Source organism: Haemorhous mexicanus, chromosome 13 (genome assembly GCF_027477595.1).
Source record: "Haemorhous mexicanus isolate bHaeMex1 chromosome 13, bHaeMex1.pri, whole genome shotgun sequence".
Lineage (NCBI taxonomy): Eukaryota > Metazoa > Chordata > Aves > Passeriformes > Fringillidae > Haemorhous > Haemorhous mexicanus.
Window position 1 is genome coordinate 21,182,405 of NC_082353.1, and position 22,114 is coordinate 21,204,518.

Sequence of the window (22,114 nt, forward strand, 5' to 3'; positions counted from 1 at the left end):
AGCACACATTCTATATTTCCATGCATTTCTTTCTGTCTGTATGTGAAGCTGAGCACACATTCTGGGTTTCCATGCATCTCTTGATGTTTGTATGTAAAGCTGAGCACACATTCTATATTTCCATGCATTTCTTTAAGGTCTGTATGTAAAGCTGAGCACACATTCTATATTTCCATGCATCTCTTTCTGTCTGTATGTGAAGCTGAGCACACATTCTATATTTCCATGCATTTCTTTATGTCTGTATGTAAAGCTTGCCCACTCATGGACCACTTAAGGCTTATTTAAAAAAAAAAATTAATCCTGGCCTCTGCCAAACCACGCTGCTGCCTTCCTTGAACCCAGCCTGTTGCTGTTTGCTGTTTTTAAAAGCCAGGAGAAGTCAAGAGACAGCTTTTAAAGCATCTCAGGGCTTTGTTTTTTTCCTTTTTTTTCCCCTCACACAATCATGAATCTGTTTGCTTTTCAATGCCACCAAGGAGTGAAACGTTTGGTGTTCAAAAAGCTGAACCTCTGATGGTTCTATTTACTGGTGAGTAAGAGCTTGGAGGTCCTGTTTGTTTGCAGAGAGGTGAAACTACTCAGGCAGCTCCCTCACGAGGAGAACTTGTTCATCCCCCATAATGATGCTTCATAGAAATCATTTGTATTAAGCAAGCCCTGGTAATGGGAGCATAATGACCCCTTTTGGCTCTTGTTTAAATTCTTTCACTTCTCAACACTAATATTAATCACAAGCAGATGGTGCAGAACATTATTTATGCACACTTGTTTCCCAAACCCAAAAAATATTTAACCCATTAAGTGAAGTGGGTGATGAGACCGAGGCTGATGTGCTGACGAGCTGATTGTCTCCCTGCTCTCAGCAGCAGATATTTTCTGCAGGGCTCTCACTTCCTTTCCTCTCTGAGGAAATGAGCACAGCCACTGGAAAGCACAGCAAATACCTGAGCCAGTTCCCTGATTTGGTGGTGTTTGGTTCTGCTGCAGGGTTTGTGTGACTGCCCCCTGCCCTGCAGGGTCCCCAGCCTCCCCTGCCCATCCTCCAGGGCCCAATTTCCCAGGGCTTTCTTCCCTTTAGGATTTTCTCATGCTTCCAGCTTTGGGTGGGGGGTGGATTTCAGGATCCTTTTTGTTGCAGCTGAAAGCAGAGCTGGTGAGACTCAGTTTTCCCCTGGAAGTTGGGAGCAGCTGGACATGCTGGGATGTCAGCACTCCCTCTGTGCTCCCAACTTCCACCCCCAGCCAAGCCCAGCTCTGAGGTGGCTCCATCTCTTTGGGAAGAAGGTGAGACAGGATCATTCTGCACCTTGTTCAGGATTCAGGAGGGAGCCTCTGGTGTGCTCAGCACGTCTGCTTGGATTTAGCAAAGTCACTCAGCTCCAGGGGAGGCAAAACTCCATCAAAAGTGCAGCACGTGGGTGGAATTCCTAAAGATGGAGATCAGCACTCTGCATGCCCAGGACTGGGGTTTTTGGGGGAAAATGACAGGATTTGCAGGAATTACAGTTCCAGCAGCGTTGATACCTCACTCACAGAGTACTGATCCACCTGGGCTCTGCAGGAACTGCTGGGTGCTCCCGTTTTTGATCTGGATTTTTAGCTCAAATGGAGGCGAGCTTTAATCAGCCTCTTAATTGAGGTTCTGCGTTTCCACATCGCAGAGACAAATTAAGGCAGCTCCTGTGGTACCAGCAAACAGCTGCTAAAGCAAGGCAAACCTAATGATAAACAAAATTAGGTTCTTTTCTAGTTGGGTTTCATCCATCTGCCCCCAACCAGTGCTCACTTTGAGAGGAGGCACCGATTCAAGCTGCTGCCTTTAATCCATGCCGACAGGAGAAGGCAGTGATTAGGCAAAGCCAGGCTCTAATCTCCCCACATTTAAGCCAGGCTGTAACGTGCACGTTCTGCTCCCCCACTGGCATCCCTGGAACTGCCAAGATGTTCAGGGCTCCCTGCACCAGAGCCAGGCTGGATGCTGAGTTTGTTCCCAGCTGGTTTTATTTTGCAGCAGTGCACCAACTCCTGTGGCAGCAGGGGCAGTCAGCATCAGGATATTTGCACTGATGCTCTGGTCTTGGAGTGGACATTGATGCTTTATTTGTGGAATTCCATCCCTTTTTTCAGGCTGATTTTGCAGTTTGGTAAAATCCCTGTGAGTTCAGGATGAATCCCTGTTCAAATGCAGTAATTCCATCTACCTCTGTGTGATTCCATCCTTTTTTCAGGTTGGTTTTCCAGTTTGTCACAATCCCTGTGAGTTGTTTCCCTGTCCATCAGTGCTCTTGGTTCCAGATTCCAGACTGGTGTCACCTGCAGCTTTAATAATGTGCATTTTTGGTATTGTATAAAGTCATCTGGGTAAATACATCTCATATCTGTGTGGAGATGATGTATTTTGTGTATTTTATATATATGTGGAATTCTATTTGTGCTGCTGACTTAGATACCACTGCATTTGAAATAGATACTTGTAATATTTCCAATTGAAATAGATATTTGTAGTATTTCCTATTGAAATAGATATTTGTAATATTTCCTATCAAAAGCCACCATGCCAGTGCTCCCTGGATATCTGGGGCTGTCCTGTGCAAGGCCAGGAGCTGGATTTGGATGTGGCTCCCTTCCAGTGGAGGATATTCTGTATAAATGGTGCATTTATTATCCAGGGCAGTGTGGATAATGCAGTTTTCCCCCCAAACAGATGTGAAGCCCTCCAATATGCTGGTGAACACGCGGGGCCAGGTGAAGCTCTGTGACTTTGGGGTCAGCACCCAGGTAAATCCCCCCTTTGCATCTCTCCCCATTCCCCTCCTGGTGCCCAGATCACCTGGCAGCCCCACAGCACTGCCCTCTCTGCTGGGACAGCCCTTTTCATTTCTAATCTCTGGGCGACTTTTCCTCCATCTGAATATGATTGTTCATTGTTTAATGACAGTAAAAACTGCTGATATTGTAATTACTACTTACGAATAGCAAACTTCATTGAAATGCAGCTTTGATCTGGGAGCCTTTTGCCCAGACAAAAGGGAGGGCAGAGCAAGGGACGTGTCTGGGGAGCCCAACTGGCCCACAATAAAAATTAATATTGGGAGCAACAATAGTGGTGGGCTTTGACAATGTGCAGCACAAATTTTAATTAATTTCCATTTTGGGCCTCCCCGGAGGACTTCTCTGCTAGTGACCCATGAGCTCGCTGTGCTGTTGATTTGAATTTCAGCACCTTTTCCTCTCAGCCAAACACGAGGCCCAAAGAGAAGGTCAGCCTTGTATTATGGGCTGGCAGGCTCTGTTGTCCCTCCAGTGTTTAGGGGATGAATTGGGGCTTTATTCACATCTGACTGAAAAACGAGCGCGCTCAATCCCGCTTCCTCCTCGTTCACTGTTTATACCAGACTGGTTTGGGGTGTGAAACGAGCAGCATCCTGTTTAACACCATTGTTTAAGGTTATCTGCCATAAACTGTAATGCTGTGCTTGCTTAAATTGGAATCCTCATTCCCCAGCCCGGGCGAGATTTAATCGTTTTCAACGCCTTGGCGGATAAATCCCTTCCCTTTCTTACATCATTTTTAGTTGATTGATAGGGATGATGATTGTAGGTTAAACGAGGAATAATTGCCCATTTTATTTCCACATTATCTTTATATTGTTCTAACAGACTGTTTTGTCTGATAGCTGGTGAATTCCATAGCCAAGACGTATGTTGGAACAAATGCTTACATGGCGGTAAGTGGGCTGGGGCAGGAATAATGCTTCAGTGGAATGATCTGTCCTCACTCCTCATACCCTAAATCAGCCCTCAGATCTCCATCTCTTCCCACCCCCTGTCTTCATTCCATGGGACAGCTCTGCTTCGTGCTGAGAGGGAGGAGGAATAGTGGAAAAGTGGTTTTTTGGGTTTTTTTTTAATATATTTTTGCTGGGTTTGCTCCTTGTGACAACTGGGAACAAAGAGAGCCAGTTGGGCATTGGGAAAAACCAGTTGGGCATTGGGAAAAACCAAAAACCAAACCTCCTCTTTTTTTCCTCCTCTTTTTTTCCTCCTCTTTTTTTCCTCCTCTTTTTTTCCTCCTCTTTTTTTCCTCCTCTTTTTTTCCTCCTCTTTTTTCCTCCTTTTTTTCCTCCTCTTTTTTTCCTCCTCTTTTTTTCCTCCTCTTTTTTTCCTCCTCTTTTTTTCCTCCTCTTTTTTTCCTCCTCTTTTTTTCCTCCTTTTTTTTTCCTCCTCCAGTTGGGCATTGGGAAAAGCCAGTTTTTCACTCACAGCTTGTGGCTCTCTGCAGATCACTGGCAGCCCCAAACCAAGCAGGTTTTGGGAATGGTGGAGTTTAGGGAAGCAGAAGTTGGTGGGCATTCCTAAACACCCCATGGAAATCTGACCCTAAAAACGTTGGGATTAATAACACCAGGGCACTAAAGTGCAAGTTTTAGCTCAGAAGGCAGGAAGCCATCAGTACTTCACTTCTCTGTACAAATTTTGGTCAGCCTTTGTTAACATGAGACCACTTTTGTCCTGTTCCTGTACATTAAAGCCCCTAAATTCCCTTTTTTTTTTTAATTTTCTTTTAGCACATTGCTACAAATTCATCATTTGGGGCAGGGTTTGGGTTCAGAGCTGCCAAGTGCCAGCCTGAGCAAACCAGAGTGGATTTTCTGCACAAATTGTTCTGCACAAAATTTCTCTGCAGAAACCAGAGTGGATTTCCTGCACAAATTTCTCTGTGCAAATCAGGGTGGATTTCCCATCAGATCCATTGGATCCTTTTCAATCCCCCATTTCAGCCCTGAGAGCTCCACTGCCTCAGTTTTTAAAGCACTTTCTCAACTCTTATTTTGGCCATTAAAACCCTCTGAGCCAACTGCTCCTGGTATTGCTGAGGAGAGAAGTGCTCTGCTGGTTTAAAATAAAAATATAAACAGCACAAAGTGGTTGGTGCTGGTGTTTTTCAAACCTCAGGGAAGGGGAGGGAGAAATCCATGACCTTTAATCGCTTTCAGGTATTTTTTTTCTGATTTTCTTGTCAGGGCTCCCATTTATTTGCTTAAGTGCTTTTCCACTCGAGGTGTGCTCATTGTGTGGCTTCTGAAAGGCTCAAGTCACCATCCTAGAGAGACTTGGGCTGTCCTGTGTCATCAGAACACTCAGAAATAGCATAAAATAAATACTTCAGAACAGCAGAAAAATGGGGTGTTTTAAATAAAAAACAGAGATGAAAAAAGAGCTGGAACACAGAGATCCAGACAAAGAAACAGCTTCAAATTAATCAACTTTTCCAGCTCAGCTGTTGCTTCAAACTGGTCTTAAGCAGGGCTGAGAATTAAATTGCATTATGCTTTTAGTGCCCAAACCAAGATTACAGTTCTCTTTCCCAGGTGTGCATTAAATAAATTGCTTTTTTAGCCTTTCTGGGTGGATGTGATGCCTCCATCTCTTAATGGTGAAGCAGAAGTTTAAGCTCAGAATGTGCTCGATCTGATTTTCTGTGTGAAAATCACTTTGCCTCTTGATTGAGTCGTTTGTTTGTCACCAAATTTCCAGGCAAGCCCTCAAAAAATAATGAAGGTCATAAGCTTTGCTTCACCCCCTTGGCAGACTGGCAGTGAATTTGAGACTTTTGAAAAAATTGAGGTTTTCTTTGAAAAAAAGAAGAGGCTTTTTGATTTTTTTGGTTTTTTTTTTTTTTTTTTTTAACAAAAAAGGCTTTTTGATTGAGAAATTAAAATTTCCAAGCAAAACACATTTCCTTAAAATCATTTCACCAGCATTTTATATAGAAAAAAAATTGATAAAGAATCAGTTCTAGAAATTTTTAAGAGAAAATACCTTGGGCTGTGTACTTAGAGTGATCCATGTGTTGCAGCCTTGATGCATGTTATTCCTATTTTCCTCTTCTTTTCTGTACTTTTAAATCCATCTTTGTTTAAAAAGCTGATTTTCTTGGCCCTTATCTTTTGTGAACCCACAGTTCCTCACTGGAACTTGCAGTTTAGAGCTTGAATTTGGAGCAATATTAAATTGTTTATTCTTAATGGGAGTTATAAATCTTTTTTGGTGGCTCAAGAAGGGTCTGAAAAACGGGGTGGCTGTGAGCACCTGCTTGGGCCAGGGTAGCACATCCCATATCCCAGTATAAAATTACTCTTGGCTGCACATCTGCAGCATTGTGAGGATATTTATTAGTATAAAAATACATCACTATGAAAATGTGTCAGTATAAAAATGGATCAGCTTGAAACAATCCCACCGTGCTGCTGCGAACATTTCTAGACGTGGTGAATCATGAACATTTCTGGCCCAGGTGAATCATACTCAGTGAATTACAAACCAGTAAAATCAGATGCTGGGGTCACTCACAAGTGAGATTTGGTCAGTTTGGTGAGATGCTGGGGTTTTTGGGGGTTTTGGAAGGTTGTTTTCAGAGGGAGCAGGGCAGCAGCGTGGTTTTTATTTAACGTTCAGGCTGCGATAAAAGGCCCTGACCTGGGAGCAGCAGCACAGGGTAAACATCCAAAACCACACTGGAGTGGCACTAATTTGGGAGTTTGTTTTCTAACAGAGGTCTCTGGATTATTAAAGAGTGAAAATCCTTTGTAGGTGGCTGGCCCAGACAGGTGCATTAGCAGCACAGTGGGGAGAGGAGTCTCGGGGAGCCTTTTATTGTTGCATTTCATGCTGTACTTGACCTTGGAAATGCTTAAATTGTAGCTTTCAAGTAAAAACCAGCAGAGATTTTTTACAGCACTCCATTTCATGAAGCATTAAACCTGCTATTAATAGTTTGGAGCAGGGGCTTTTTTTCTCTTTTTTCTTTTTTTTTTTTTCCCTGCAGGTCAAAAAGCCCAAAATTAAGAAGTACATAAAATAAAGTTGCCACCGTGTGGTGATTCTTCTGGCTTCAGTAGCTTGGCTTTTTAACTCTGCTTGTTCCTCAACCTCTGGAGCCCACACTGGGAATTTTTTCCTTGCTGTGGTGCCTGGATTTGGGGAGGGAGGTGGAAAATTGGATTCTCTCAGCCTGACCTTGTGCTTTGCTCACGTGCACGAGCCCTTGGCTTTCCCTTGGACCAAAGAGCCCCAGCACAGATCCAAGGCCAGCCCTGCAGGGTGCATGGACCCGGATTTTCCTGGAGAATTCCTGAGTTTTCCTGGGTTTGCTCCCTGCCAGGGAAGCTCTGAAGCACCCTGGTGGTTTTTGGTGTCTCCAGTGCCCACGGGGCAGCTCCGGTCTCTGCTCTGGGGTCGGGGACAGAGCTGGGCCAGGGCAGCTTTCCCTGGATTTTAGGAAAAGCTTCCTCCCCCCGAGGGTGTTGGGGCACAGCCCAGGCTCCCCAGGGAGCGGGGCAGCTCCAGAGAGTTTGGGCTGCCAGGGTGGGATTTTGGGGTGCCTGTGCAGGGCCAGGAGCTGGACCCTGACCCCTCCCAGCCCAGAACATTCCAGGATCCTGAGATTTTCCCCAGGCCTTGCCCTGGGGCAGCTTTGGGGCAGGATCCCTGGCTGCCTGCAAGGCTCAGCAGCTGTTGCTCTGCTTTTCTCCACAGCCTGAGAGGATTTCAGGGGAGCAGTACGGGATTCACTCGGATGTTTGGAGCCTGGGGATTTCCTTCATGGAGGTAGGCAGAGAGCTCTTACACCAAAAACAACAGCACAACATCTGCATTTCACCCTGCTTTACTCTTTGAGTTCCCTGTATATTCACCTGCTTCCACCTGTTGCTCATTTGGGCTGTATTTAGAATGGGTTTGTTCATTTGAGGGCTTAAATAAAACTCCAGGTTGGGGTAGGAGGTAGGGCCTGGTGTGTGGAGGCTTTTCTCCTTTTTCCTCCTCTTTTTTCCTCCTCTTTCTTTTTTCCTCCTCTTTCTTTTTTCCTCCTCTTTCTTTTTTCCTCCTCTTTCTTTTTTCCTCCTCTTTCTTTTTTCCTCCTCTTTCTTTTTTCCTCCTCTTTTTTCCTCCTCTTTTTTCCTCCTCTTTTTTCCTCCTCTTTTTTCCTCCTCTTTTTTCCTCCTCTTTTTTCCCTCCTTTTTTCCCTCCTTTTTTCCCTCCTTTTTTCCCTCCTTTTTTCCCTCCTTTTTTCCCTCCTTTTTTCCCTCCTTTTTCCCCTCCTTTTTCCCCTCCTTTTTCCCCTCCTTTTTCCCCTCCTTTTTTTCCCCTCCTTTTTTTCCCCTCCTTTTTTTCCCCCCCTTTTTTTCCCCCCCTTTTTTTCCCCTCCTTTTTTTCCCCTCCTTTTTTCCCCTCCTTTTTTCCCCTCCTTTTTTCCCCTCCTTTTTTCCCCTCCTTTTTTCCCCCTCTTTTTTCCCCTCTTTTTTTTTTCCCCTCTTTTTTTTTTCCCCTCTTTTTTTTTTCCCCTCTTTTTTTCCCTCTTTTTTCCCTCTTTTTTTTCCCTCTTTTTTTTTCCCCCTTTTTTTCCCTCTTTTTTCTCTCTTTTTTTCCCTTCTTTTTTCTCTTTTTTTCCCCCTTTTTCCTCTTTCCCTTCCTTTTTTTGTTTTCTTTTTCTTTCCCCTCTCTTGCCCCTCATTTTCAGGTGAAGCTGGCCATACCTTTAAGTGAACTGCAGTCAATATTTTTAGCAGAAGGTGAAGCTGAGCAGTCTCAGTGCTGGCCCTCTGCATCTTGGCAGATCTCACATTTTGCAGCCCAAAACTGAACCATCTTGGCATTTTCACCCCGTAAATTCCTTGCCAGAACCCTTCTAACCAAAATGTGGGTGGTGAGTGCTGGATCAGTGGAGCAGTCAGTGTCCCTGGGGCCAGCCCTGGGTGACAATTTGATGTGTCCCAGGGCAGGGAGGGAGGGCCCTTCATTTGTTTCACTGCACTTTGACTGGTTTGTGCTGCTGGAGAGCCCTCCCCCAGGATTCTGGGAGGGAATTCAGACCAAATTCATCCACTCTGTAAAGAATTCCAGCCAAAAAAGGGCTGAGGTTGCCCTCCAGGAAGACTTGGTGCTGGTGTGGGTGATAAAAAGAGTGCTGTAAACCCAGGATCAATAACTACATCATTTCCCAGTTCCTTTGCTGAATTAAAGCTGTGCCCCAGCAGCTCAGAGACCCCCCAGGAGATATTTGGAGTTTGTTTGAGGGTTGTGAATGGCTAACCTGGCTGCTCATCGATTCCAGAGCAGGCTGAATTTTATTGGTAAAATTCCTTCCTCTGGTTTTACACCTTCCCAGCCTTCCCAGGGCTTCTCCTGAGCCAGATGTGCAGGCAGCAGTTTGGGGCTGGGTGCTTTGGTAATTGGTTTGGCAGCTGCTCCTCCGAGACCTCTCCCAGCAGCAGCAGCTCGATTGAAGTGCTCTGAGTGATGTGAAATGATGAAAACAAGGACAGTGCCTTAGAAAAACGCCTCCAAAAAGGTGACAGAGGTGCTCCAGGAGCCACCCGAGGTCACTGTCATTAAAGTAACACCCTATTGACGGGGGGATTGGCCTGGAGACTGCTAAAAAAGGGGAGTTTTGCTGGTGTTTGCTGGAGGATTTACAATCACCTGCACTCAGGGAAGGGGTGCTCCAGCCCCACAGCTGGCTGCTGGCAGCACGGTGGTTGAAAAGAAATATCAGGTGGGATGGAGGCAGCCAGGGCTGTGCTGGCAGGTGAGGATGCAGGATTGTCAGTAAATCTTCTCATTTGCTTTAATGCTCTCCTGAGCCCTTCAAAGCTCTGGAATTGCTTTGCTGCAAAGCTGTGTGTGATGAGAAGTGGGAGTGTTATTTGGGAGCTTGAGCAAACTGCCCCAGAAAAGTTGGGAGGAGAGAGGGGAGAGTCTGGGAGCCCTGCCTAAGCTTTGAGGAACGGGGAGTGTTCGTGTTCCCTCCGAGGCAAGAGGGGTCTGAGGGTGCTCAGCCATCCCCCCAGAAATCAAAATTAAATTAAAATTAAATTAAAATATACTGAAACTAGATATGCAGCTATATCATCATCATTGTTATAGATTGTTACTGTCATCATTATTGTTATCATCATTATCTTCTTTTTTGTTACTTTATATTTTTTGAGTTTGCCTTTCTTCTGTCAGGATTTTCCTGAAGGGAATGGAATTTAATCCCTCACCCAGACAGACTGTTCAGAAGTGTTCCACCACAAATAGTTTGTGTGTTTCCATGAGGTTTTCCCGTGTTTTATTTAAGTGCTCTTGGCTTGACAAAGCAAGTTCAATTTCAACCCGTGCCATTGCTGTCACTACACTGACCACTGTGTCAGCATTTTCATTTCTGAGAGCTGTTTCTCAGGGTTTATAACTCAGCCATAAAACACATCCAGGCTGGGCTGGGGCTGGCTGGGCTCTGGAACCCATTCCCTCTCTCCAAGAGCCGTGTCCTGCACGGGAGGAGAAATTAAATTGCCCAATATTTCTTGTTACTCTCCAATATCGCTCTGGTCCGAGCTGTAATCCACAGGTGAACTTTAAAACATCCAAGGGGGGATCAAATCCATCTGGCTGGGCTTTAATAGCAGCAGCAAGGCTGGCTTGGGTGGGTCTGGAGCAGCCTGGGCTGCTGGAAGGTTCCCTGCCCTTGGGAAATGAACCTTGAGGTCCTTCCCAGTGATTCTGTGATATTTACCATTTTATCTCCAGACAGAGCTGGTGTTACATTTAAATTCAGGAAGTGAAAGCAGTTTGGTAATGCCCAAAACCAAGTAAATTTTGGAGGCAGAGGCTCCTGTGCTTGGCTTTTTGCTCCTCCTTCTTGTACCACTTCTGGTCTCTGCTTTCCACTGCCCTCTGTGCTCCAGGTCTCCTTTGAAAATTAGATTTTCTTACAGAGATCATCCCTGTTGTCTCCCCCAGAGAAAAGGAATTTGTGCATCAGTTTTAATAATCATTCTTAAATATTAGTTTTTAATATTAATTCTTAAATATTGGTTCCTAGACCTCCCAGACTGAGGATTTTAAGTGGTTGGTGACCAGAGTTCTCAGGAGTATTTGCAGGAGCTTTCGAGGGTTCTTAGCAATCTCTTAAGGAGCCATCAGGCATTTTCAGTGCTTGTGTGCATTCCCAGACACTGGAAAATCAGGAATTACCCAACAAGTGTGCCTTGCTTGGTACTTGAGGCACCCCTGAGCACTGCCAGAGTGCTGGGGCTCAGATCCTTCATCCCACTCGGGCTGGGGGCAGGCAGGGAGCTGCAGAAGAGCTCACTCAGCCCCCAGAGAGGAGGAGGAATGTGCTGGAAGAGGATGCTCCAAGGAGAGCAGCAGTGCCTGGAGATGGTTCTCTAGAGGCTCTTCAGTCTCGAGGGTGTTTGCACAGAACTGGAGTCAATTCTCTGTCAAGGAGGGGAGGTTTCAAATCTCCCTCTGAGCAGCCTGAGAGGGGGCATCAGTTACATCTCAGCAGCCTGGGGGTGGAAGGGCTTCCAGGTCAGGGCTGTGGGCCGACCTGAGGGAGGTTCTGCAGGATTTCCCTGCTCTGGGGGTGCTCTCTGCTCAGGGCACCCCTGCTCGGAGCCAGGGCTGCAGCTGTGGTGCTCAGGGACAGGGTCTGGTGGTGGCAGTGGCTGCACTTGGTGCTCTTCAGGGCTTCTGAAGGATTCTGTGATTGGAGGTGGTGAGGCAAGAAGCTGAAACCCAAATCTTGGTGTTAATTAACCCAAATTCACCCTCCTGGAGCGCTGATTTTTGTCGTGGTCTGGGAGAAGCAGCCTGGAGGTGCACCAGTGGGGGACAGGTAACACCTTCCCTTGGGATTAAGGACAACAAGGATGTGAAAAAAGCTTTTTGTTGTTGAGGTCCTTGCAAGGAGCCTCACCTGGCTGCTGTCAGGTTTTGGGGACCCTGGTGCTGTGATGCTGGTGACAACCCCTCGTGCCCAGCCCGCCCAGCAGCCCGAGTCCTCCTTACTGGGGAATATTTATGGAGTCCCAGCCATTCCACATGGAATGATGCACTTCTCCAACTCCTGCTCGGGCCAGAAAGCCGCCCTGTGTTTGGGTTATTCCGTTCCCTGGAGCTGGCTGGGGAGGTTTCTCCAAGCAGAGCCCGTTCCCTCTGACTCCTCTCCGGCTCCATCACCCACCGGGCTGGGACGGAGCAGGTCCAGCCTGCTGCTGGTGGGACTGGGGCTGGAGGGAGCAGTGCCCCAGGGCTGGGCCATGAATTAATAATGGCAGTGTGCTGGGGGAGGCCCCTCACACAGCCTGGCAGAGCGCTATCAATCACTCAGTGACCAGAACTTCCAGTAATTAGTGTATTTTATGGGCCTGTGCTTCAGTGCCTCGGAAGCACATATGCTCCACTCCCAGCTAAACTTAGCCAGAGTAATATTCCAGGATGATTTATCCGCCTGCTGCACTGGGATGTAACCCTGTATTAGGTGGAGATTGTGAACTAAGCTGCAATAAAGTGGAAGTTTAGGTACAGTTTGCACGGGTTGAGACCTCGGTGGATCATTGTTGTTCAGCAATTGCTCCGAGGCCGCTGTGGGCAGGGAAATAAATAATCCAGTTCTGCACCCAGGCTGAGGGGTGAGGGGACAGGTAAGGCGTGGCACCAGCTGTGGGTGTTTGGAATGTGTGTTTCATATGTAAGGGTGGTTAATGTCTAGAGCAGAATGGGTTGTGTATGTTTTTATGTGTAAGTGAGGCCCTGGCACGGAAGCTGTGGCTGTCCATGGATGCCTGGAATGTCCCAGGCCAGGTTGGACAGGGCTTGGAGCAGCCTGGGATGGTGGAAGGGGTCCCTGCCCGTGGTAGGATGGATTAGAGGGTCCTTGGAAGGTCCCTTCCCACCCAACCATTCCAGGATTCTGTCACTCTGTGTATGGCTTCCTGTTCTTACTCTGTAGTTCTTTCTGCTTTCAAAGAGTCAAAAAGTGAGGCAGTTTCCCTGGCTTTTCCCAGGATTTCATGGCCTGTCCTGGCAGGTGAGCCCTGGCTCTGGCAGAGCTGGAGGGGAGCAGGAGCTGAGCAGCATTTCCACCAGCACAGCCACGGTTAACCCATTGCTCCCTTTTTGTACCCAATGTAAACCCATTTCTCCCTTTTTGTACCCAATTTAAACCCATTTCTCCCTTTTTGTACCCAATTTAAACCCATTGCTCCCTTTTTGTACCCAATGTAAACCCATTGCTCCCTTTTTGTACCCAATTTAGACCCATTGCTCCCTTTTTGTACCCAATTTAAACCCATTGCTCCCTTTTTGTACCCAATTTAAACCCATTGCTCCCTTTTTGTACCCAATGTAAACCCATTGCTCCCTTTTTGTACCCAATTTAGACCCATTGCTCCCTTTTTGTACCCAATTTAAACCCATTGCTCCCTTTTTGTACCCAATTTAAACCCATTGCTCCCTTTTTGTACCCAATGTAAACCCATTGCTCCCTTTTTGTACCCAATGTAAACCCATTTCTCCCTTTTTGTACCCAATGTAAACCCATTGCTCCCTTTTTGTACCCAATTTAAACCCATTTCTCCCTTTTTGTACCCAATTTAGACCCATTGCTCCCTTTTTGTACCCAATGTAAACCCATTGCTCCCGTTTTGTACCGAATATAAACCCATTGCTCCCTTTTTGTACCTAATTTAAACCCATTTCTCCCTTTTTGTACCCAATTTAGACCCATTGCTCCCTTTTTGTACCCAATTTAAACCCATTTCTCCCTTTTTGTACCCAATGTAAACCCATTTCTCCCTTTTTGTACCCAGTTTAAACCCAGCAGACGGCCAAGCAGGAATCCTCTCTGCTGGAGCAAGGATCAGATTAACCCTCCTGGAGCACTTGTGGAGATTTTGCTCCTGACAGTTTCCCTGGAAAGCCCTGGCCCACCTGTGTCCCTTGGGAAGAGGCGCTGCCATTCCCGGTGTCCCCTCTGAAGGTGCAGCAGTAAAAGCCAGCTAATGTCCAGGATTTATCCAGGATTCTGCAGGCAGAAATGTGCAATTTAACCCTGATTGTCTGCAGCCTTGAGCTGCCAGTGCATTTGCTGTAGTTCATATTTAAAAGAAATCAAAGTGAAACTAATTATCTTTAATTAAGGCAAATTAAGCTTTGATTTTTAATATTTTTTTTTTTCCACTCCGAGACGGAGCTGGAACTCATCTGCTCAAGCCAAGGAATGTCCCAAAGGTTATGAGGGCATTTTTCTGGTGGTGGTAATAACCTTCCCCCCTCGCAGCCCTGGCCACCAGCAGCAAATCTGTCACTTCATCCGTCTCCTGCCCCTCCGCAGGGGTCGCAGATTCCACAAGTTATCAGCTAATGGCCTTATACATTAAAAATTGAAGCTTTCCTCACTCCCAGGCCTTGCAAGGCTTTGTTCCTAAGCCCCAGACACTTTGGAGTGCAGCTGCAAACTATAGGCAGAAGATTAAATTAATTTGTAACTCTTTTTTTTTTTTCTTTTTTTTTTTTTTCCTTTTTGTCGGGGCCCTGCATTACTAAATCCTGCACATTTAATTGAAACCCTACTTCAAGATGCTTTGTGTTTCTGCTCCTCTTTGTTGTCAGTTTAACCTCAGAAGCACTTTAACTCTGCTAAATTGCTGTTATATCCTTTTGGATTTTTTTTTTTTTTTTTAAAAAACCTTCCACAATACAAGGACAGCAAAATTGATATTAGGAGGAGAGGAAAAATCTTGGAGTAGTTTTTGAGGTATTTAATATTTATTAGGGTCGGTACCCTGCAGAGTTTCAGGTGGTTTGAAGCCCATCTATCTGGGAATGTATAAATTGGTCTTGGAATGGAATTGCACCTGGGGAATTTTGTGTTATCCAGTAGTTAAGTCTGCTTTGGAAAGTTTGAGCGTGGTGGAGTGGCGGCTGCCTTTCCAGAAAATGAGGGTTTAACTGCAGTGCACCAGCTAAATGCAAAATCCTGGGATGGAAATTTAATTGTGTCAAATGTGCACGAGGTAATTAAGAACAAATTTTAGAACATTTCAGACCATAAAGTCCTCCTTCAGCTCCATCACTGGCGATATTGCCAGCGCTTATTTTCAATTTGCAGTTATGCTGAGAAACATGGAATGTGCCTAAATTAAGAATAAAAGCATCCCGTGCTCTCCAGTGTAACTGTAAATTAAAAAACAACTTGCACAACATCGACAACAATCTAAGTGGGAAACTTTATTGCCTGAGTGTCCCAAAAATACGTTCTGAACTTCCTTCCCTCAGCCACTCTGCAAGCAGGATCCAGGCAGAGCTGCTGCTGTGTGCAGCAGGCAAGGAAGAAGTGAGCTGGAGGAGGTGATGTGCAAGGGGGGATTTCTGATTGCCCTTTTCAGTTCTGAATTGGCAAATTGCATTATTTCAACAAGGGATTGGAATCCTGGGTTCGTTTATCTGCACCTGAGGAGTGGTTGGGAGCAGGTTTTAGCTGCTTTCCAGCCCTGCTTCTGGTGCTCACTCCAGAGGTTCTTCCTGAATCAGCACTTAATCATGTGAAATTTTGATTTTTTAAAATCAGAAATTTTCGATGGTGGGGTAAAAGTCAGTGTGCACACGCCCACAGCACCTCTGCTGTTCCAGAATCTGGGGTTGTTTCTCACTTGATCAAGTGCTGGTTTGAAATCTGCTGCTGCCTCCCTCCCATCCCTGCCCTGGCCGAGCCTTGGGGGAGGCTCTTCCTCAGGACACAGCCTCCCTGAGCTGCTCTAATTGCTGCCTCTGTGTTTGACAAAGTAATGGTTTAAAAGCCACCCAGCCACAGCCCAAAAAGCTCCTCCGTGGGGCTGCTCTGGGGTGAGATGGGGTGAGGAGGTGTTTTCCTGCCAGAATTGTGGGTGATTGCTCCCCCCTCGATTTGTTTCCACGCCGTTCTGCCATTGCAGGTCACTGGGCTTTTGGAAATGAAGGATTTTACAGTTCTGGTGTTGGAAAAGGGCTGAAGAGCATCAAATCCAGCCTTTGGGAGGGGATCCATGGGGAAATGGAAGCAGCTCCCTGAATTTCAGGCATTCCCTCCTCAGTATCCAGACACAAAACCCTGATCAGTTCCCACCTAATTTAAATTGGAATATTGTATCTTTGTTAAAATACCTTAAAAGAGTTGCAGGTTCCAGAGTTTCATCCTTTAAGTGCAGAGAAGTTTTGGACAGTGTGTTAATTTGGTAGGTTTTGGTTTTCCCTCCTGCACTGGGCTTGTTCCTTGTGTTCCTGTGACTTCCCTGGGACAAATGATAATTTGAAAATCCCTTTAGTGAATCTCTCATCTGTTTGTTGTTTGGCTTGTTTATTGTTTTTTTGGGTTTTTTTTAAATCTTACTTTAACTGTGACACTTTTTATAAATCTAAATCTCTACCCAGAGGTCACTGGTTGGCTGAACTTAAGGCATTTTACTTTAGTAAATTTAATTAAGAAAATACAGTGCAACTCATAAGCAAATGAGTTTTTCCTAGTTTTAAAGCAAACCACCCTCTCGAGTGCTGATTGCCTCGCTCGACCCCTGGTGATAGAGAAACAGGCAAAATTAAAAAGGACATTAAAGCTTCATTAAATCTGAAACACATTTAGTACAGTGACATATCTGCAGGCTATTTCGGGGAAGATTACAGACTCTTTGCTAAGTTTCTTAATTTATAATACCTTGACAATGTTGCAGGGAGGAGATCTGAGCAGATGGATGCAGCGGTGGTGCAGGAGTGGCGCAGGAGCTGGCCCTGTGTGCTTCAGCTCTCAGCTTCCCTGAAATGTTTCCTTTCCCCCCAAGAACTTGTTGCTGAGGCACTCTGGGGTCTCTCAGTGCTCACTCTTTCAGCCTGTGTTTGTGTCTGGCTCTGCTCCCCAGTTTTTCTGCTGCCTTGGAGCCCCTGCTGAGCCTGGGGTGGTCGGTGGGGAGGGAGTGCTTTGTTTGGAGCCATCCTGGAGGCAGGGATTGTTTTCCTTCAATAACATTTGCAGGAAGAGGCTCTGTGCACAGAGCCATCCTTATCTGCCTCTTCTGTCTGGGGTGTTTCACTGTTCCTCAGTGAAAAATCAGACTTTACTCTGCTTCTGCTGGGCACTGATGGGTTTGTGTCCAGGCTGTCCCAACAGCCCAGCTGCTCAGGAGCTCGGGTTTCTGCTTGGGGCAGGAGTGTGGAGCTCCCAAAAGAGGAGAAGGTGGCCAAGGGTGGATTTCAGTAGCCCCAGGACAGAAAATGAAGGGTCTTTGTGGAACTCTGCAGCAGCATTTCCAGAGCCCACCATGAGGGTGACCCGAGTGCTTTGCTGGGATGGGAACGGCCAGGGAATTCCAGAATGGTTTGGGGTGGCAGGGACCTTCAGGATCATCTGGGCAGGGACACCTCCCACCGTGCCAGGCTGCTCCAGCCCTGTCCAGCCTGCCCTTGGGCATTCCAGGGATCCAGGGGCAGCCCCAGCTGCTCTGGGCACCTGTGCCAGGGCCTGCCCACCCTGCCAGGGAACAATTCCTTCCCCAGATCCATCTCAATCTCCCCTTTCCCACTCTGAGGCCATTCCCTGGGTCCTGTCCCTCCATCCCTGTCCCCAGTCCCTCCCCAGCTCTCCTGGAGCCCCTTCAGGCCCTGGAAGGGCTCTGAGCTCTCCCTGGATCCTTCCCTTCTCCAGGGGAACATTCCCAGCTCCCAGAGCAGCTCCAGGGCCTCCCCTGGACAAGAGTTTTGAGGTCTCAGTGTTGGGAAAGTTTAATTTAGCAGAACCCCCAGGCAGTGGTTCCATCAGTCTCACCCTGGACCCCGCTCTGGGTTTGGGATGTCTCCCTGGCAGGAATTTGCTGCTTTTGCTGAGGGTCCCGGGCCAAAGGCTGAGCTCTCCTGGGGCTGGAGAGTGGGAGAGCCTGCCTAGAGCAAAGGATTTCTCCTGGAATGTTCATTAGGTACGGCCAGTTGAATGTTTTTAGACAACATCCATTAAAATGTTGATTTGGGGGCTGCTCTGTAGTGCCTGCATTGCCTTACAAGGCAGCAGGGGCAGCAGATGCAGTGGGGGTCCTGGAAAAGTGGGTCTGGGGGAAGGATGGGGCTCCTCTGTGGGTGCTGTGGGCTCTCCCCACATCCCCCTCGGGTTTGTGCCCAGCAGGGACACCAAGCTCAGCTCTGCCACCCTGAGCCAGGTAAGGGAGGACTGGGGAGCTGGGAGCTGCAGCTCATCCCAGAGATGGTCAGCCAAGGGCAGTGCCTGGGCTCTTTCATCCCCTCCTGGGCATCCTGGGGGCACTGAGGGAGACTCAGGGGCTGTGAAACCCAGAAATCCTGGGCAAAATGGGGGGAGGGTTGAGAGGGACCCATTCGAAACACAGCTCCTTTGTCAGCAGAGTCCCTTTTTGCCATTTTCTCAATTTCTGCCATTGTGAGAATTGGGCACTTTTCTCTCCTGAAGGAAATGTGCCCAAATTTGGGCATCAGAGGGTGGCACTGAGGGAAATCCCCAGAAAAACAGGGGTGCTGGTTGTGAGGAACCCATTCTAAATGCAGCTCATTGTCTGCAGAATCCCTTTTTGCCATTTTCTCAATTTCTGCCATGGTGAGAACTGGGAACTTTTCTCACTTGAAGGAAATGTGCCCAAATTTGGGCATCAAGGGGTGGCACTGAGGGAAATAAAAGGGCTGGAGAAACCCAGAAATCCTGAGGGGTGCTGGTTGTGAAGAACCCATTCTAAACACAGCTCTTTGTCTGCAGAATCCCTTTTTGCCATTTTCTCAATTTCTGCCATTGTGAGAATTGGGAACTTTTCTTTCCTGAAGGAAATGTGCCCAAATTTGGGCATCAAAGGGTGGCACTGAGGGAAATCCCCAGAAAAATGAGGGGTGATGCTTGTGAGGAACCCATTCTAAATGCAGCTCATTGTCTGCAGAATCCCCTTTTTGCCATTTCCCCAATTCCTGCCATGGTGAGAGTTGAGTACTTTTCTCACTTGAAGGAAATGTGCCCTCCATGCAAATCTCTATAACTAGACAAATATTATTTCCTTTCCCAGCTTGCTCTTGGGAGGTTTCCATATCCTCAGGTAAGATTGTTCATTACTGCTGTTTGCCACTGTGACATTCATTCCTATGTATGAAGGTGCAGAGAGCAATTGTGAACATTTGAGCCACATACAAATAAATCTGTCCTGTTAAATTGAAAAGTGGGAGCTGGAAGGAGTCATTTAGAAGTCTCTATTGATTTTTTTTTTTTTTTCTTTGCCCCCCTCTTTTTCTCTTCTCCAAACTCTGTTTTCTTTCCCTGGAGACAATGAAAATTATGATGATGTCAATCTTGTTAATTTTGTTGGCAGATTAAAAAATAATCCAGTCTTGACAACATTTTTTTTTTTTTTTTGAAGCGGGAAGGTGTATCTGCTCCTTTCCTGATCATTTAATTTTTAATTCTGATTTTGAATAATGGTATGATGGTCTAAAGTCTCCTCAAAAATAGAATGTGAATGGAATACTTAAGGGAGCTTCAGATTCTTCCTTTGAAGAGGACCTAATTTTGATATTGGATGTAAATACTGCTATTTTCTAAGTGTCCACCTGAAGCTGCTGGTACAACTCTTTCCACCTCTGGTGGCAGTGGCTGGGTGGATGCTGAGCTCTGCATCACCACGGAATATTTTACTTTTTTTCACTGAAAAACCCCATGAAGCTCTGAACAAAACAAATCCAGAGCTGGCTCTGGCAATTCTCCTCTGGAGATGGATGTTAGAATTCACAGGAACAAACTGTTCAGCAGTTCCTCCAATTATTCTTTCCGGGGAGAGGGGGGAAAAAGTGAAGTGTCCAGGGACAAAAAATGAATTATTTGGATGTGGTTTTTTATGTTTTCATGTGTTTTATGAAGACTGCTCTCTGCATCTCGGTCTCTACAGCTCGCAGTGCCTGGAGGCATGTCTGATTTAAAGGTGGTGTTGGTCTGTGCTCTTTAAGCATCTATTAACTTGCTATTATTATGCAAATAACTGTTGTAATACACATACTAATTTATGCATGGTTAGATTATGCAGATGCCTCACAAACATGGTTATTGAATAATAGGCTGGGACTCATTCCCTCTCCCATTTTTAGAAGCTGTTTTAAGCAAATTCTCCTGACACTTTTATAGACTTGGGAAGGTTTTGCCTGGGTGGAAATATTCTGATTTTTCACTTTTTTTTTTTAGTTTTTGTTTCCTCTGCCAAAACGTTCACTGGCAGCATGAAGAGAATAGACTTGGAGTATTTCATCTGGATTTTAAAAGTGTGTTTGGAGGGGAGGGTTGGAAAAGAAACTTGTGTTGGAGAGCCCTGCATGCACGGGGAGCTCTCTGAGGGTCTCCAGGGGGTGTTCAGGTGGTTTGAATCCCAAAATCCAGAGTGGTGAGGGGACAGTTCAACCCAAACCTGATGGACGGGTCAGAGCAGGGGAAGGAGGCTGGAACAGGGAGGTTCCATGTGGTTCCAGGCTAAAATGCCTCCCTGAACTGGGAGCAGAGCATGATTGCCAAGTTTAAAGATGCTTTTTGCTGTTCTAATTAAAAAGCAGATCGGGTTTGTGGAAGAATATTTGGCAAGGCAGCAGCCCATGAAATTGTATATATTTTTTAATGCAAAACAGTCGAGGAGGTGAAACTTTTGAAATGTGGCTATTAAGCTTTTCAAGCAAGTGCCTTTCAGAAGGGATTTTATGTGAATTTGTGTGTTTTAGGCATGTGCAGGGCAGGAGAGCCTTGGAAACCTTCTTGGTCAGGGGGAGCATTCACAGGGGGTTGGTAATCTCATTCTTTTCCTGTAATCTCCTTCTTTTCCTGATTCTGCTCATTCCTTGAGCAGTTCCTCCTCCCTTCAGTGGGGTTATTCAGGGAATGAAGTTCATCAGTGTGTGCTTCCAAATTTGTCCTAAAAAACCTCCAAGTGCTCCCCTGTGACAGTGGAGAGTGTGGCCACGTGGGTGAGAACACCTGAAATTTCCTGCAAATGGGTTGTTTGTCTCCAGCTGCAGCTGCAAAAATAATGTCTTTTTTTTCTTTCTTTCTTTTTTCTTTATTTTTAAGACACAGACAAATGGTGTGTGTAAATTCAGTTTAAATGAAGAAGATTTATAGGGGGAATCACTGCAGTGTGGAAATTCAGGACATCCTGCAATCTGCCAGGAAAACTAAAGGATGATTATTTCATTTTCTGGCCTTTAGTAGAATATTTTCATGGCAGGACTTCCCACATCTTTGATAAGTATTTATTGACTTTAGAAGTGTTTATTTTGCTGAGTTATTAATCATTATTTAATCTTTAAAATGAAGTCTTATCTTGAAAGCACTTTTGAGCAACTGCTGTGTCAGTAAAGTTCCTTACAGGTGTGCTTAGATTTAATACATAATTATGTACTCTAATTATATTTTTTGTCTCAATATACAGAATATAATCTCCATCATCTCAATGCTGTCTCAATGTAGAAAATATAATTTTCATAACAGCAAAAGGGACCAATCTGAGCAGGGAAATCACAAATGGTGATGCTCAGGACTGACTTTTCTGCTCTAAAAACTTGGCACAGGGAGCTCTTAAGCCTTAAAATGGAGTAAATATCTGAATTTTTGGTGCTTTGCATTGTTTTGGTGTTGGTTTTCCTGTCTGGTCATGGAATGTGCTTTTGTAAAATGTAAAAGTCCCTTTGGAAGTGGGGGGGAACGATGCTTGGAGGATTTTCCTTGGGTACAAAATGAAGTTTTTAAGGGCAGATTCACCCTGGATTTATTTGCACCACTCTGTTAATTAATAAGAATGGTGCACATGCTCACAGATACTCTTGAATCGAGTTATTTTCTACATAAACATTAAAAAAAAAGAAAGGAAACCCCTTTTCCAAGGGTGCTGCTCCATAACCCATCCGGCTTTTTAGGGATGGCACGCGAGGAAAATAAGTTTTAAATTTTCCTTTAAAAGTTTCACCTTGATTTACATCACTGTGATTTTCCACAAACAACTGGAAGGAAAAACAGATTCCCCAAAAGGCTGTGGCACCTGGAATATTTAATGAACTTTGAGGTTGGAACCCCAGACCTGACAGAGAATCCCAGGGATTGAAATTCCACGGTGGGGGCAATGACTTGTTTAATGATGATGCAGTTTAGGAGAAATGGAAAGAATTCCCACTAAATATTCTCATGCTGTGGTCAGAGTTTCTGAAGGCAGGGTGTGGAAAGGAGGGCTCATCCATGGGGGAATATTCCAAAGGAGCATGCAGCCCTCAGCACCACCAC

At 45.8% G+C, this 22,114-nt stretch overlaps 1 protein-coding gene across 2 annotated transcripts in view; it reads left to right on the forward strand.

Moving 5' to 3' along the window:
• MAP2K5 (mitogen-activated protein kinase kinase 5) overlaps positions 1–22,114 on the forward strand; it is a 127,604-nt gene that overhangs the window by 61,391 nt on the left and 44,099 nt on the right. Inside the window, exons 14-17 of one of the 2 annotated variants that reach the window (XM_059858738.1) lie at positions 2,708–2,781; positions 3,681–3,731; positions 7,543–7,614; positions 18,876–18,905. In XM_059858738.1, coding sequence (XP_059714721.1) covers positions 2,708–2,781; positions 3,681–3,731; positions 7,543–7,614; positions 18,876–18,905 — 227 coding nt within the window. The remainder of the gene's footprint in view (positions 1–2,707; positions 2,782–3,680; positions 3,732–7,542; positions 7,615–18,875; positions 18,906–22,114) is intronic. The other variant, XM_059858739.1, reaches the window with a different exon arrangement.